Genomic DNA, 14333 nt, shown 5'->3' with positions numbered 1-14333 from the left:
AATTGTGCGTATATAATTATTTACAGGTAACAATAAGGCCCTCTGATAGACCACCTAATTAAATATCAGATAAAAGGAACTTGACATTATCGAAATAGCTTGGATCCACGCAACCCTCTATTTCGTCCTTTGAAAGCCAGGCGTGTTCAGAATATGGTGCTTCCTCCAGTAGTTCAAACTTCCCACTTATAATATGCGATTTGATGATAAACTCAGCCTCTGATTCCTGCTCCAAAACACCAATAGGTGTGTTCGAAACAGTCCAGGTATTTATGTCGTGCCGGCTTAAAGATCTCAAATTAGCTTCCGCAAGCTCATGCAAAGGTTTCACTTCAGAGTTCTTTGAAGGCACAGCTACACTAGGGAACCTCCATTTACTGCTATTGTCTTTGACAACAAGATATAGTGTTCTTGCCAACTTCCGTTCCAAGCTAGTAATATCGTTCTTCTCGTCAGCTTCTGTAACTCTAGAATTTGGTTTAATAGCTCTTGAAATATCAGTGACATCATCACTTTCAGCTCCCCTGGGTAAGATAATATCCTGCTTCCTGCTTCTTTCTCTGTTGAGCTTAATGTCTGGTACACCCTTAGGAAACCAAACCCCAGGTTGTTTCGAAACCACAGGTTTCTGCAACTTCACAAAACGACGTTCAGCCAATGTACCCCTCTTAAAGTAGTAGTACTGAGGGAATGACCACATTAGACGTTTTTCCAGTTCTGACTGATACTTATAGTACTGAGATTCTATCTTCGTTAGTTCAGGTGTGACAATTGGAATACGGGAAAGCATTAACGCAGCACTAATAGACTTCATCACCGGCTTGGCTCCACGAGCCATCGTGCTAGCACCTTGAGAAGTCATTGATAGCCAGCCTTGATCCTACTTTACACAGATCTTCAAGCAAAGATTAGCTTCAAGTTTGATGTATATTTCAACAATCGATAATATTGAAAAAATTTGATGACCCGTAAAGGATGATCAAGATTTCCAACGTTCTCACTCCATACGTAACCTGTACAATGGTAGTGTATGTAGACTTAGCACCAAGAGAGATGACATATTACGATATTCTACGTATTATTAGCTACAAGCATTTCGTTCCATTTTTAGTCCGCATATTACTGTTGCTGTTTGTTTAACATACTCATTAGAGAGTTCAATTGTGCAGTAGGATCAAAAGCGCCCGATTGCTGTTGATGATCTTGAGGATGATGCTGAGGAGCCATTACAGGCATTATAGGCTGCTGCTGCTGATATATACCAGGTTGTGGCATAGGTGGGGTCATATTTTGATACATTGGTGGATACCGTGTAGTTGCAGGTTGTTGAGGGAATAAAGGTGCAGCATGACGGAATGTATTGCCGGCTATTGGTTTTCCAGATTTTGGTCCATTACCTCTATCAGTAGGCATTTTTTGTGAGATGGCCTTGGACGATACGCCTTCACCTACAACGATATCTGGCTCTTCGAAGACGACGCCTGGCTGTAGAGGTTGACCGCCAGTCCCACCCCATTCTGCACAAAGAGACCATTTCCTGTCTACTTCTGTTAATCTATGCATGGGGATAATACTTGAACCATGTTGGTAGTCACAGCAATCCCTTGGACCGAATCCGACAGCCCAACGTATTCTAAGTGGGGACGATTCGTCTTTGTTGTAGTTCATTAGGATACTGTCTGCCTCTTGTCTTGAGTAGATTTTGACAAATGCGTGTTTACGTGAATTGTTTAGTATAACGCTTTGAACTTCGCCAAACTTACCTAAGAGTCTGGCAATTTCGTGTTCTTTCATAGTGTTTGGGACTCCGCCGACGAACAAGGTCCTAGAGTAAACCTTGATATGATCAGCGGGCAGTGTAGGATCAAATGTAACATGTCTTGGCCTATAGTGGGGGTTTGTTGGAACGTTTCTTTCTTCTGGATATAAGTGGTGATTGTTACTAGGATTAGGATTCGAAACAGCATTGCTTGGATTGCTTTTCTTGTCATGTCTCTTTGGAGATTTCGACCTCGATTTCTCGTGGTGGTTATCGACACGTTTATTGCTTCTAGATGACCTACCAATGTACTGTGTAGGCTCGTGACGCTGATGATGTTGATAGTGTTGGCTCTGACTTTCCTGGCGTTGAGGTTGATGTGCTCTGTCGTTCTCCTGCGTGGCATGGGACTTGGACGCCGATGTTGCAATAGCTGGGCCCATTTGTGCCTGTAGAGACGACAATAATTGAACTAAGGCCGCTTGCTGTAAAGCAAGGTCTTGGGAATCTATTTCAGCCGGTACCTTAATATCAGCGGAAATAGATTCCATTGGTTTTAGGTTACTCAAGATTTGAACTGCTCTTTCTTTAGGATCGGAAGCTTGTAAACTAGAAGACTTCCCTGTATCCTTCAGAGCAAACCATACACCTCTGACAGCATTCAGGACTCCTTTTTGAAATAAGTCCGCCTTATCCCAGATGTCGATCAAGTCCTTGATCTTATCTCTGTTTTCGGCACTACTCTTTTCAACACCGTCGCTAAGTAAGGTTTGAATATTCTCACCCAAAGTAAACAAGGCATGTCCGTAGGTACCTGGTTGCGCATTGGACTTAATCGCTTGGTTCGTATCTTTGCATTTGTTCAAGAAAGCCCGTCCGATAGAATCTATAACATAGAGAGAACCTAATTTATGTGTTGCAGCACACGTACGCGAATAGTATATTATTTTTTCAATCAAGTATTCTTCTGCATTTACATTTTCTAGAGCATAGTTGGTCAATTTCTTAATTCTAGAACCGGAGATACCAGATTTTAACTCCTTTAAGGATTCTAAGGTGGCTACAAAATCCTCGTGATTGTTCATGTCCTGTGAATATAAACGGAATCTTGTTTTAACTAAAACAAGTAATCTTAGTTTTGTATGAGTTTTTGTATAATTATTGGTTTCTGTTTCCAGCAACAGCTAATAATATTAAAAATAACCTGTTTGTGTGTAACAAAAACTTCAGCTATTTCTTTTGCAGAGATGCTACTCGATTATTAGCAATCTTTCTCGTGGGATTTTCGCTAATGACACTAACAAGTGCGTTAAACCAAGTTGTACTTACAAAACAAACAAAGGTGTGCGTAGGTTGTAAATATAATAAAGGCGTCTCTTTATCAAGTTTTGGGAATCTTATTTATACAGAAATTTTATAGGGAGCACACGGTGCGGCAAAGTCAACACCGGGTAATAGTGCCGTACGATGAGACGGCAATCACGTGTACATATTAGCGATAATCACTTCTGACGATGTTGAAGAGCGATGAGCATGAAGGACAGTGCTGAAGAGGCGATAAATAGGCGATGAAGAAGAGCTAGACGCAAAAGAAGAGATATATTAAACTATTGGTATGTCTGCTATCCATAATTTGTCTATTCAGGGTATTAGGTCTTTTGATGCTCGTGATAAGGAAGTTATTAAGTTTGGTAAACCATTAACTCTGATTGTTGGCGCCAACGGATGTGGTAAAACAACGATCATTGAATGCTTAAAATATGCTACCACTGGCGACTTGCCTCCAAATTCTAAGAATGGTGCATTTATACATGATCCCAAGATCAACGGAGAGGTGGACGTACGCGCGCAGGTGAAGTTAGCGTTTACTAATGCGAATGGGACGCAGATGATAGTCACTAGGAACATTCAATTGCTGAAAAAGCGGACTACAACCACGTTCAAGACGTTGGAGGGTCAGCTAGTTGCCATTACGAATGGTAGTCGCACGACGCTGAGCACGAGAGCTGTCGATCTAGACCAGCAGGTTCCATTGTATTTAGGGGTACCACGAGCGATATTGGACTATGTTATATTCTGTCACCAGGAGGACTCATTATGGCCATTAAGTGAGCCAGCAAATCTCAAGAAACGATTTGATGAGATTTTTCAGGCAATGAAGTTTACAAAAGCGCTAGATAACCTTAAGTCGATCAAGAAGGATATTGGTGTCGATATCAAGTTGCTAAAACAGTCTGTGGAGCATTTCAAGGTGGATAGAGATAGAGCTAGAGGCATTAGACATACTATTGCAGAATATGAGCAAAAAATTCAAGAATACGAGCAGACTGTGCCTAGTATAGAGAGGCAGCTTGCAGATATAACAGAACAATCTGACAGACTATTTAAATCGAATCAGCAGTTCCAAGAGGTACTTTCGAACCTGGAAAACTTGAGGAGGACGAAAGAATTGCTGAGTAGTCAAATAGAAAGAATAAAGGATTCAATTGAGCCGCTAGATATGGGAAAAGATAAGCTTAATCAAGTTCTTGAGAATTTCTCGTCAACAGTAGAGGAGAAAGAATATTCTGTAAGGGTGCTACAGGAAGAAGCAGATGAAATTAAGGAACAACTGGAACATTTAAAGGAACAGTACGGTCCAGCGATGTCGGAGTCAGCTGTATTGCTTTCTAAAAAAGAAAAATATATCAGTAATAAGGCGAAAAGAGACACTCTTCTCTCTAAGAGTGATAATGGCGGCAGAGATGATAGAGGAACCGTAACAATAGATCTCGAAAAATCAGTTAAGGAAGCTGAGAAAAGGCTTACGCAACTTAGAAATGAACATTCTGCGGAACAGAATAGGCTAACTGATAGCCTTGCTGCTAAACAGAGTAAACAAGCAAGGGAAGAGCAAAAGCTTTCATATACAAAAGACGATGCTTCCAAATTACGTGACCGATACGAGCTACTAGCTGTAAAGTTGCATCGTATTGGGGAGACTGATGGAGACCTTCGAACTGCTACAAGCGATTTGGAGAAGTATAAGCAACGCGTTGAGGAATGGCAGACAGTTCATAAAGTTGAGGAGATTTCTAAGGCTATAAAGACTAAAAACGAAGAAATGCTGATTTTGGAAAACGATCTGGAAAGTATTCAGAGTCAAATAACTAAGGGAAATCTAAGATCCGATATGTTAGCCAAGTATTCTTTACTCAAGAAAAGCATAGAGGAGAAACACGAAGACTTGGACAATTGCATTAGGATTTTCGAGCATGAAGATAGTGTGCAACAGCTAGGGATCAGTGTAGATGATGATTTTGAACTGATGTTTAAAAGGAAGTACATTGAATTGCAAAAACAACTTGCATTATGCAGCAAGGCCAATAGCGAAGCCCTAGCATCATTTAACGATAGCGATTTTGAGATGAAGACTGCTGTCAATGAATTACAGCAGTTGCGTAAAAATATGACAGACATTAAGCAGAAATTGGCGGCTAATATGCCCGAGGACTGTAGCATTGAAGAGTACGATGAAATTCTGCGTGATAGCGAAGAATCTTATAAGCTGGCATTGGAGAACCTTAAGATGCACAGAACAACCCTAGAATTCAATTTAAAGGCGTTGGAAGTTGCTGAAAAGGACAATTGTTGCTATTTATGCCAACGAAAGTTTGATAATAACAGGCAGCAAAGTAAATTATTGAAAGAGTTGCATGATAGAACGAATTCTGAGTTTGAGCGGACCTTGCAACAGACGTTAGATGATGAGAAACAATACATGGATAGTTTAAGAAAGTTAGAAAAAGACATCCTGAACCTAAAGGACTATGAGTTACAGGAAAAATCGTTAAGCTCCCGTGTTGAAACGGCTACTTTGGATGTTAAAGTTAAAGAGAAAACCCTAAACCAAGCCAAGCAAAAGCATAGTGAGGCTAAAGATGTTCAAGAACATTTAGAGAGAAAATTAAGACCAATTTTTAATGATATTTTAAGATTACAGAAAGAGCTGGTTGGACTGGAAGACTCAGCTGCCCGAATTAAAGAGGAATTATCTGTTTATGGGGAATACGATGGGGATTTTAAAGCTGTTGATGAATTGCAAGCTGAGCAAAATGAGATAAATGAGAAACTAAGGAAATTGCGTAAGGAAATTGGCAATTTGCAGGAGGAAAAGGAATTGAAGGGACGGGAATTCAACAATTTGGTTAATCTAGTCAGAGAGAAGACCTTTAAAGTTAATAGTCTAGAGAAGCAGATGGAAGAAAAGCATCATATTGTGAAGGAGACGGCTGAACTTGAGGAAAGACTAACCAACGTCAATGAAATAGTGACTGAAACGGAGGCAAAAATAGAAGTTATAACGCGTGAAATAAGTGCAGCCGAAGTTGAACTTAATGAAAAGCGTATACTACACAGCGAATTACAGGAAACTGCTGAAAAAGACTTGCTTGAACTCAGGTCGGGTTTCATGGAATTCAAATCAATTGTGGATGAGATTAAGCAATACGAGGAAGTTGACTCTATTCGTTTGCAGGAGGTCACAGCTGAGATAGAAAGTATAAATGAAAGGTCTGAAAATTTGAATGCAAAACTATCATCTGTGAACGAAAAGGTCTCACTGCAGTCTCAAACTCTGAAGGACTCCAAAAATGAGCAGATGAATATCAAGTTGAATATAGAGCTTATCGATCTAAGAGAACAATTGTCTAATATTTGCAAGGAAATAATAACTCTGGAAGACCAGAATGCGGAGGCTGAAAGGGACAAGTATCAAGAGGAATCAATGAGGTTGCGTGCTCAGTTTGAAAAGTTAAGCTCTCAAAATGCAGGAAAACTAGGGGAAATGCGTCAACTGCAGAATCAGGTTGCAATGCTCACAAAACAACTGCAAACGGAGTATAACGAAGTAGATGAGAAATATCAAAAAGAGTGGGCGAAATTGCAAACTAAAACACTTGTGACTGATGATATTGACACATATTCCAAGGTTCTAGACAATGCCATTATGAAATATCATGGGCTAAAGATGGAAGATATTAACCGCATCATTGACGAGTTATGGAAGAGAACATATAGTGGTACTGACGTTGATACGATAAAAATTCAGTCTGATGAGGTTTCTAATAGTGTGAGGGGAAAGTCATACAATTATCGTGTTGTAATGTATAAGCAAGATGCAGCACTAGACATGAGAGGTAGGTGTTCTGCAGGGCAGAAAGTTTTGGCGTCGATTATCATCAGGTTAGCATTGTCTGAAACCTTCGGAACTAATTGTGGCGTCATTACTCTTGACGAACCAACAACAAATTTAGACGAAGATAACGTCCAAAGCTTGGCAAGGTCTTTGAGTAATATCATAGAGGTCAGAAAACACCAGAAAAACTTTCAATTAATCGTTATTACCCATGATGAGAAGTTCCTCAGTCACATGAATGCCATTAATTTTACTGATCACTTTTGGAAAGTGAAAAGAGATGATAGACAAAAATCAGAGATTGAGATGGTAGATATTAGTACAGCCGTGGAATAAGTTGTTTCACATAATTATAGGACACTCTTGAGGTACCATGGTATATTACTGTAAGCATATGTAGTATTACCGTTAACTACTTTACATACATTTCTGCATTAATTTATCGTCTATTTCCTCCTCTGGATCTCTTGTTGATTTCTGGTAGCTTGAATGGAACCTTCAAAGTTGCGATCTTATATGTAGAAGCGGCACTCTTAGGAATACCGAAAGCTTGAGCTTGTGCAACAGTTGCACCCTTGACTATAGCACCAAGGGTTTTGAAGATATTTACCATTTTTGAAGGCTTTAAGCCTAGCTCTTGAGCAATTGGAGATACCTCGACAATGAAGTTTTCAAGATGCATGACAATGGCCACAATGTAACATAGCAGTTTGTCCTCATTTTGGGGATCGATAATGAAAGAGCGTTCTTTTGATCTTCCAAACTGACCTGGTCTGGCAACAGTAAACCTGTCAAGTATACCATGAAGTAAAGTGTCTGGTGGAGCGTTCAATTTTTCCAGTAGTTTAACTTTGTCGTTGCATCTACGGTTATCGTACACACCAAACAGTAACGACAAATAGTACAGCAACTGCAGTTTTTGCATCTGCGATACTTGAGTGAGTGTAGCAAGCTTTTTGGTAATGTAGTTGGACTTTGAGAATGGTAACATCTGTAGCTTCTTTTGAGTATCCGTTTCGTTGAGAATTGGTCCAACACGGATAAAGCTCCATTCCTTCTTCGGTATGATATTATGGATAGGATAGATTTGTTCAACATCTGTAGCATCAACGTTGGCCAATGGAGTAGGTCTGTCTTCAGTTGCAGTTTGCTGTAGCTGTTCCTTGGAGGGCAAATCTTTAGAAGCTGTCTTAACTGAATCCACAATATCAATTGCGGAACCGACAAGCTTATCAGAGTCGATATAGTTACGTTCCATGTCTGCAATCGCCTTTTTAGCTTTCTTAGTACCAAAAGCTTCACCTAAAGCATTCCTCATAGCAGATGGACGCGATGAGCCTTGCTTGATCACAGGACCGGCTAACTTCTTCTTGGACTTAGAAATCACAGAAGCGGATACAACAGGGGCTTTATAAAGCTCAACGGACTTCTTAGAGGGCTCATAGACACCCAGAACGTAATCATAACTGGCATTATCCTCTTCGGTCTCACCGTGATACTCCAGTCTATCATTCTCACCGTGTAATATAAATGAGTCACGTGACGTCTTATTCTTGTAGAGCTCGAAGCTAGTTTCTGAGGGCGCTTTGAAACCGTTGAAAAACGATGCTACAACCACCGCTGGTTCTTCTTTATATTCAGCAATTCCGACCTCCGTGATATGCCTTTTTACGCCCATGTTTTGCGGTTTTTTATCAATCGATGAGGTTGATTTAACTTAGTAGACTATAAAATAATAAATTTTTTTTTCACTACATGAAAAGAAATGTCCGTACGTGAAAGATGTAGTTTTCAGCAAATTTGTGATGGGCCATCATATTCAGATAGCTAAGGCAATTTCCATTGTTTCGCGGCTATGAAGAGCTCTTATTATGAGATCTTGGGCGTAGAACACGATGCCCCCGTAGAAACCATCAAGAAAGCCTACCGAAACCTGCTCCTAGCCCTACATCCTGACAAGCAACTGCTAGGTTCAGGTCACGTGACAAGAAATGTTTCTGTCGACCAGCTGCAGGAAGCCTATAAGGTGCTAGCGGACAGCGAATTGAGGCAGGAGTATGACGAGAAACTGGAAGCGAGTTATAAGCTACAGGGTTTCCATAATGCCGGTGATGGCCTTGACGACTACTCACTTGATGACTTTGAATATAACGAAGAAAAATGTAAGTTCGTTATGAAATGCCCAAGGTGTCAATCTATAGATGGATTTATGCTAGATGAAAAAACGCTTGATGAGAATGGAATGGAAACATCGAAGGACGTTTTCCAGATAATTATACAGTGCAGTTCATGTTCCTTATGGTTAAAGGTTAACTATCGTGTAGTATATGATTAATGCTTTAAGGTGAAAAATTACTGGCGTATTCTTTAAAAAAAGTTTTTAGCCGTATAACGTATATATTCATAGATGTTTAAAATAGACGCTAATGCATCTATTTCTGAAAAGGAGTGTAACGAGAACAATCATGTCGTCCTCTACTTCTAAAATAGCCCAACCCAAGTGGATTAAGCCTGATGCTATTAAGGAGCAGCCTGCTTTGAAGCTTTATAACAGTTTGACGAGAAATAAAGATGAGTTTGTTCCAATTTCAAAAAGTCGTAAGGTAACTTGGTATTCTTGTGGACCAACTGTTTACGATGCTGCCCACATGGGACATGCGCGTAACTATGTTACGATTGACATTAATCGTCGTATTTTAGAGGATTATTTTGGTTATGACGTTGATTTTGTTCAGAATGTTACAGATATTGACGATAAGATTATTATCCGGGCTCGCCAGGAGCACTTGTTTGAAAAATATGTTTCTGAATGTTCCAAGGTTGACGATGCATGTCTGAAGAAGGTTAAGGAGGCTATTTTGGCCTATATCAGTTCTAAAGTGGACTCGAAGATCGAGACTATTGAGTCGTACAATGAGTGGGAAAAGAAGATTGATCTCGGAAAAGTTAAGGTTGAGGACCCAAAGTTGGCAATGCATGTAGCAGCAGTGCGTAAAGCTGTTGATGCGCTGAATGGTCATGACCAGAAGCCAGTTAGAGAGTTTCTAGATGCCGTTAAGGACGTTTTGGTACCTGTCCTCGATTCTGAGTTTGGCGCGTCTATTACTGATCCTGAGGTCTTCAGGAAGCTTGCAGCTTATTGGGAGCGCAGCTTCAACGAAGATATGCGTCGTCTGAACGTTCGTGCTCCTACTGTGACCACCAGGGTCTCAGAGTATGTCGATGAGATTATCACTTTCGTGAAGCGCATTATTGACAACGGCTACGCTTATGTTACAGATGATGGTTCAGTATACTTCGATACAGTGCGCTTCGATAGTGCTCCCAACCATGACTACGCCAAGTGTCAGCCATGGAACCGTGGCCAGCATGATTTGATTGCCGACGGCGAAGGAGCGCTCTCATCCTCATCAGGGAAGCGCAGTGCCAACGATTTTGCGTTGTGGAAGGCTTCGAAGGCCGGTGAACCCCAGTGGGAGTCTCCATGGGGTGCTGGTCGTCCAGGATGGCACATTGAGTGTTCTGTTATGGCCAGTGACGTCCTTGGGTCAACAATTGATATACATTCTGGAGGTATAGATCTTGCATTCCCTCACCACGACAACGAATTGGCGCAGTCCGAGGCTTGTTTCGAGAACTCCCAGTGGGTCAACTACTTCCTCCACACTGGCCACCTGCATATTGAAGGTCAAAAGATGTCTAAATCACTCAAAAACTTTATCACGATAGAAGAGGCGCTGGAGAAGTACAGTGTCCGCCAAATGAGACTTGCATTTGCGTTTACTCAGTGGAATAACCAGCTTGACTTCAAAGAGAGCGCAATGGCTGAGGTCCGCGCTTGGGAGCAGTCGGTCGGCAACTACTTCCGCACTGTCCGTGCATTGATACACGAGTCCATGGAGAAGGACGTCACCACTCGCCAGTCCGCACCAGAGGCTCAACTGCGTCGTGAACTCGCAGAGGTAGTCGAACGTGGTCACGTGCAACTCTGTGATAACCTTTCTGTTGGTCTAGTTCTGAGAGGAGTGGCTGACATTGTTGGGAAGGCCAATGTCTATATTGCCGAGAGAGGCAAGGATGTGCGTATTGAAGTGCTTTCGGAAATTGCCCGTTACGCTACAAAGATGATCTCCCTAATAGGTATTGAGGTGCGTTCTGATGGCTTAGGTTGGAAGGAAGCCGAGAAATCTACGGGGGAAGGCTTTGAGGAGGATGTTCTTCCATATGTGCGGTGTTTATCGCATTTCAGAGATGAGATACGTCAACTTGCGCGGAATAACGCGTCATCTAAAGAAATTCTACGGTTGGCCGATGTTCTAAGAGACGAGCACCTTGTTAAATTAAACGTGATATTAGAAGATCGTCAAGAGGGACCTGCCCTAGTTAAGTTCATTGACGAAAACGAACGTAAACGGTTGGTTGAAGAGCAAGCCGAACGTACAAAGCGAGAGCAGCAAAGGAAGGCTGCCGCTGAGGAAGCCCGTAAACGGGACGCTGCTAGAAGAGAAAAAGCACGTGTTCCTGCGGAGGTTATGTTTTTGCAGAGCGCAGAATATAGTGCGTGGGACGAAAATGGTGTACCAGTTTCAGATGCTAGTGGTGAGCCCTTGTCGAAGTCGATGAAGAAGAAACTTTTGAAACAGTGGCAGCAGCAGAAGAAGCTAAATGAGGAGTTTAAGGAAGAAAGTACTTAGTTTAGTCAAGTTAAAGTATAATTGACTCTTAGTAGACTAGCTGTGTATTGTAATTGAAGCGTTAAGAGTTTTAAGAAAAAAAGTGATCTTTTTATTAAATAGTACTAGCGGGATATCTAAAGTATAGATATAATATGTAGTTAAAGAGTTGCCTCGTGTTCTTTAGATGGTAGTAGATTGCAGTAATGTACTACAACAATGAAACAGTGCGTTTCATTGTTGTTTGGATTTCTAATAATTAGCTCTATTTTTGGGTACGGATTAGAAGCCGTGGATCTTGATGTTCTTCTTGGGGATGGCGAGCTGGGTGATGAGGAACTCGCAGACCTTGGCTCTCTGGTCGCCCTGCAACTGGATGATCTCGCCCATCTCGTCGTCCTTGACCATGTTGCCGTTGCAGCCAAAGTCCTTGCGCAAGACCTTCAAGATGCGCTTGAGGTCGTACTCCTCGGGGATGCCCTGGACGGTGGTCAAGGTTTTTCTGCCGTTTCTCTGCTGGATACGGATGTGGATGTAGTTGGAGGAGGAGGCTTCGTCGTCGCCGGTGTCAGCAAAGGGGTCGAAGGACTTGAGGTTTTCGATAGACATGGTGGCGGTGGGGTGTGAGGTAGAAGGTAAGCAGAGAAAATTTTCAGCTGTCCTTTTAAAAGCGCGCAGAACGCATTCGCTTATTTGTGAACCATATTCTTATCTGTATAGGTGTTAACCCGCATTTCTCTGCAATTGCCCGTCTTTCTTTGGCGTTGGGACAACGCTTCCTTTCAAACACACTTTCCAGGAACTCCTTTGTTTCCTTGGGTAACACTGTTCTTCTTCGCTGCGTTACAACACCTAGCAGACTTAATGATTGTTGAGAAAAGAAAGTGCAATGATGTACGTATACTATAATTAAAAAGATGATACTTCGTCCAATATTTGGAAAAGATCAGCATCACTAAGTAAATTATTCAGGAATATTCCCTCATCAGATCCTGCATACTGAACATTATCTGCACTACATGTGCCATGAAATTTATATACATTGTCCAATTCAGCATCATTACTTGCAGTATTCAAATAGAGATCCTCCACATATGGTTGCTGTATGTTACTTTTCCTTAATTCTTTTACCTCTTGTTTCTCCTGAAGTACATAATGAGCACTGTATTTTTCTTCTAACCAATCGGGGAAACTTTTATTTGGCTGCTCTATATTGTATTGTTCCGAAAACAGTTCCCATGTTCTTTTTATTTCTGGATTTTCATGCCATAAGTCAGCTAAGATCCTAGATAATTCCAATTGGGGAATTAAACCATTTGAAAACCTTGAATAGTAACTTCTGTATGCCATGAACTCATTAATTTTTTTCCTTTTTTTAGGAGAATGCGCAACCTCTTTTACATTAGCTAACTTACCTTGAGTGCATTTTAGATTAATGTTGTCATTTCTACGTATTTTAAGGTAGTTTAATAATTTCTTAGGAGGATCAGGTATCTTCAATGGTGGAGCAGAAGTCATGTAAAGATTAACACCTTCACACTTATAATATCCTTTGGTATTATTTCTATTTTCTGAACTTGCAACATCATGCATAATCCTACTATTGATGACCTTCTTTTTTTTATTACGAGGTTTTTGTATCTTTACCTTAAACATAGGTGTTTTGAAGTTAAGATTTGCCATTGGTACAGTTTTCTTCTTGAAGCGCTCAAATCTAAGAATGATATGTACTTAATACAATCCTTCTTTTATACATTTTAAAATAAAATCCCTTTAATTTTTTTTTTTTTTTTTTCAGATATGTTTCATCATATTATAGGAACCTTTGCACATCAGTAAATATAAATACTCAACGCACTCTTTTAACTCTTCCTCATAGCTGTAAATTATTAACTCATTAGCATACCAGATAATGAATAAGATACCGATTGTGTCGCTCCTTAATCCATCACCTAACGAGTCCCTTAATACACGGAAAAATATTTCAGCATCTTCAAATTTTACTCTAAGAAGGTCTAATTATGAATGCGATAATTTACATAAATTAAGAAATGAACTACTAAACCTACATACCAAAATACGTTGCACGAACATCGATAATCAAGAGATAAACAGGACACTGAATAAAGTTCTTCATGGTTTAAAAACCTTGAGCACGGAAACAAAATATTCAACCCCAGATCGAGTAGTCATCCAAAATATTTCTCAGTTAACCGCAATTATTGTAAAATTAGTCAAAAAAAGAGAGAACTTCATACATTACGAAAAGGGTATAATAGATCTGAAGGAAACTTCTAATGACAAATGTGGAATCATTTTTAACGTGGTAACAAAAGATATGATGGAGAACGGTGGTAAAGGTGTGAACTCCTATAAAGGCCATAGACTACCAAAGCAATATGTTCTCATACTCGAAAACTGGTATAGAAAACATGTTGAAAATCCATACCTTAACGATAATGATATCCGATATTTAATGAGGGAAACTGGTTTCTCTCGTAGCCAAGTAAAAAACTGGGTTGCAAATAAACGACGGAAAGACAAACATTCGACTATATCCCCTGAATTATCAGATTTACTAGCTAATTAAATTACATAATATATAGCATTCAAATATTAAGACGCGTATTCCTAAATGGTAATTTATTTTTTCAGAAATTAAATCGTGTAAAAAATAATATATAACAAAACGACCACATAGCAGACTCAGAATCTTCGCTATGAA

The 14333-nt window shown here is 40.3% G+C and overlaps 9 protein-coding genes across 9 annotated transcripts; 4 read left to right on the top strand and 5 right to left on the bottom strand.

The window, feature by feature from the left end:
• Nucleotides 1-58: 58 nt before the first annotated feature.
• MRPL17 (mitochondrial 54S ribosomal protein mL46) lies at nt 59-862 on the bottom strand (the record flags this gene model as incomplete). Its single annotated transcript, XM_018131538.1, has 1 exon — nt 59-862. One exon carries the CDS (start codon nt 860-862, stop codon nt 59-61), a length of 804 nt encoding a protein of 267 aa, XP_017986574.1.
• A 257-nt stretch (nt 863-1119) lies between these two features.
• Nucleotides 1120-2844, bottom strand: NRD1 (Nrd1 complex RNA-binding subunit; the record flags this gene model as incomplete). Its single annotated transcript, XM_018131539.1, has 1 exon — nt 1120-2844. One exon carries the CDS (start codon nt 2842-2844, stop codon nt 1120-1122), a length of 1725 nt encoding a protein of 574 aa, XP_017986573.1.
• Nucleotides 2845-3374: 530 nt separating this feature from the next.
• On the top strand, nt 3375-7271 carry RAD50 (MRX complex DNA-binding subunit; the record flags this gene model as incomplete). The annotated part of the gene is made up of 1 exon (XM_018131540.1): nt 3375-7271. The coding sequence occupies one exon, from the start codon at nt 3375-3377 to the stop codon at nt 7269-7271; it is 3897 nt and encodes a 1298-aa protein (XP_017986572.1).
• A 103-nt stretch (nt 7272-7374) lies between these two features.
• RPA49 (DNA-directed RNA polymerase I subunit RPA49) lies at nt 7375-8613 on the bottom strand (the record flags this gene model as incomplete). Its single annotated transcript, XM_018131541.1, has 1 exon — nt 7375-8613. One exon carries the CDS (start codon nt 8611-8613, stop codon nt 7375-7377), a length of 1239 nt encoding a protein of 412 aa, XP_017986571.1.
• Nucleotides 8614-8790: 177 nt separating this feature from the next.
• JJJ3 (Jjj3p) lies at nt 8791-9270 on the top strand (the record flags this gene model as incomplete). Its single annotated transcript, XM_018131542.1, has 1 exon — nt 8791-9270. One exon carries the CDS (start codon nt 8791-8793, stop codon nt 9268-9270), a length of 480 nt encoding a protein of 159 aa, XP_017986570.1.
• Nucleotides 9271-9361: 91 nt separating this feature from the next.
• CRS1 (cysteine--tRNA ligase) lies at nt 9362-11629 on the top strand (the record flags this gene model as incomplete). Its single annotated transcript, XM_018131543.1, has 1 exon — nt 9362-11629. The coding sequence occupies one exon, from the start codon at nt 9362-9364 to the stop codon at nt 11627-11629; it is 2268 nt and encodes a 755-aa protein (XP_017986569.1).
• Nucleotides 11630-11890: 261 nt separating this feature from the next.
• AW171_hschr31411 (HCL579Wp) lies at nt 11891-12217 on the bottom strand (the record flags this gene model as incomplete). The annotated part of the gene is made up of 1 exon (XM_018131544.1): nt 11891-12217. The coding sequence occupies one exon, from the start codon at nt 12215-12217 to the stop codon at nt 11891-11893; it is 327 nt and encodes a 108-aa protein (XP_017986568.1).
• Nucleotides 12218-12517: 300 nt separating this feature from the next.
• On the bottom strand, nt 12518-13291 carry AW171_hschr31410 (HCL580Wp; the record flags this gene model as incomplete). Its single annotated transcript, XM_018131545.1, has 1 exon — nt 12518-13291. The coding sequence occupies one exon, from the start codon at nt 13289-13291 to the stop codon at nt 12518-12520; it is 774 nt and encodes a 257-aa protein (XP_017986567.1).
• A 229-nt stretch (nt 13292-13520) lies between these two features.
• On the top strand, nt 13521-14198 carry AW171_hschr31409 (homeobox domain-containing protein; the record flags this gene model as incomplete). The annotated part of the gene is made up of 1 exon (XM_018131546.1): nt 13521-14198. The coding sequence occupies one exon, from the start codon at nt 13521-13523 to the stop codon at nt 14196-14198; it is 678 nt and encodes a 225-aa protein (XP_017986566.1).
• Nucleotides 14199-14333: the final 135 nt, after the last annotated feature.

This window comes from Eremothecium sinecaudum, chromosome III, assembly GCF_001548555.1.
Source record: "Eremothecium sinecaudum strain ATCC 58844 chromosome III, complete sequence".
Lineage (NCBI taxonomy): Eukaryota > Fungi > Ascomycota > Saccharomycetes > Saccharomycetales > Saccharomycetaceae > Eremothecium > Eremothecium sinecaudum.
The sequence above is the reverse complement of the archived record's forward strand: the minus strand, read 5'-3'. Positions and strand labels throughout refer to the sequence as shown.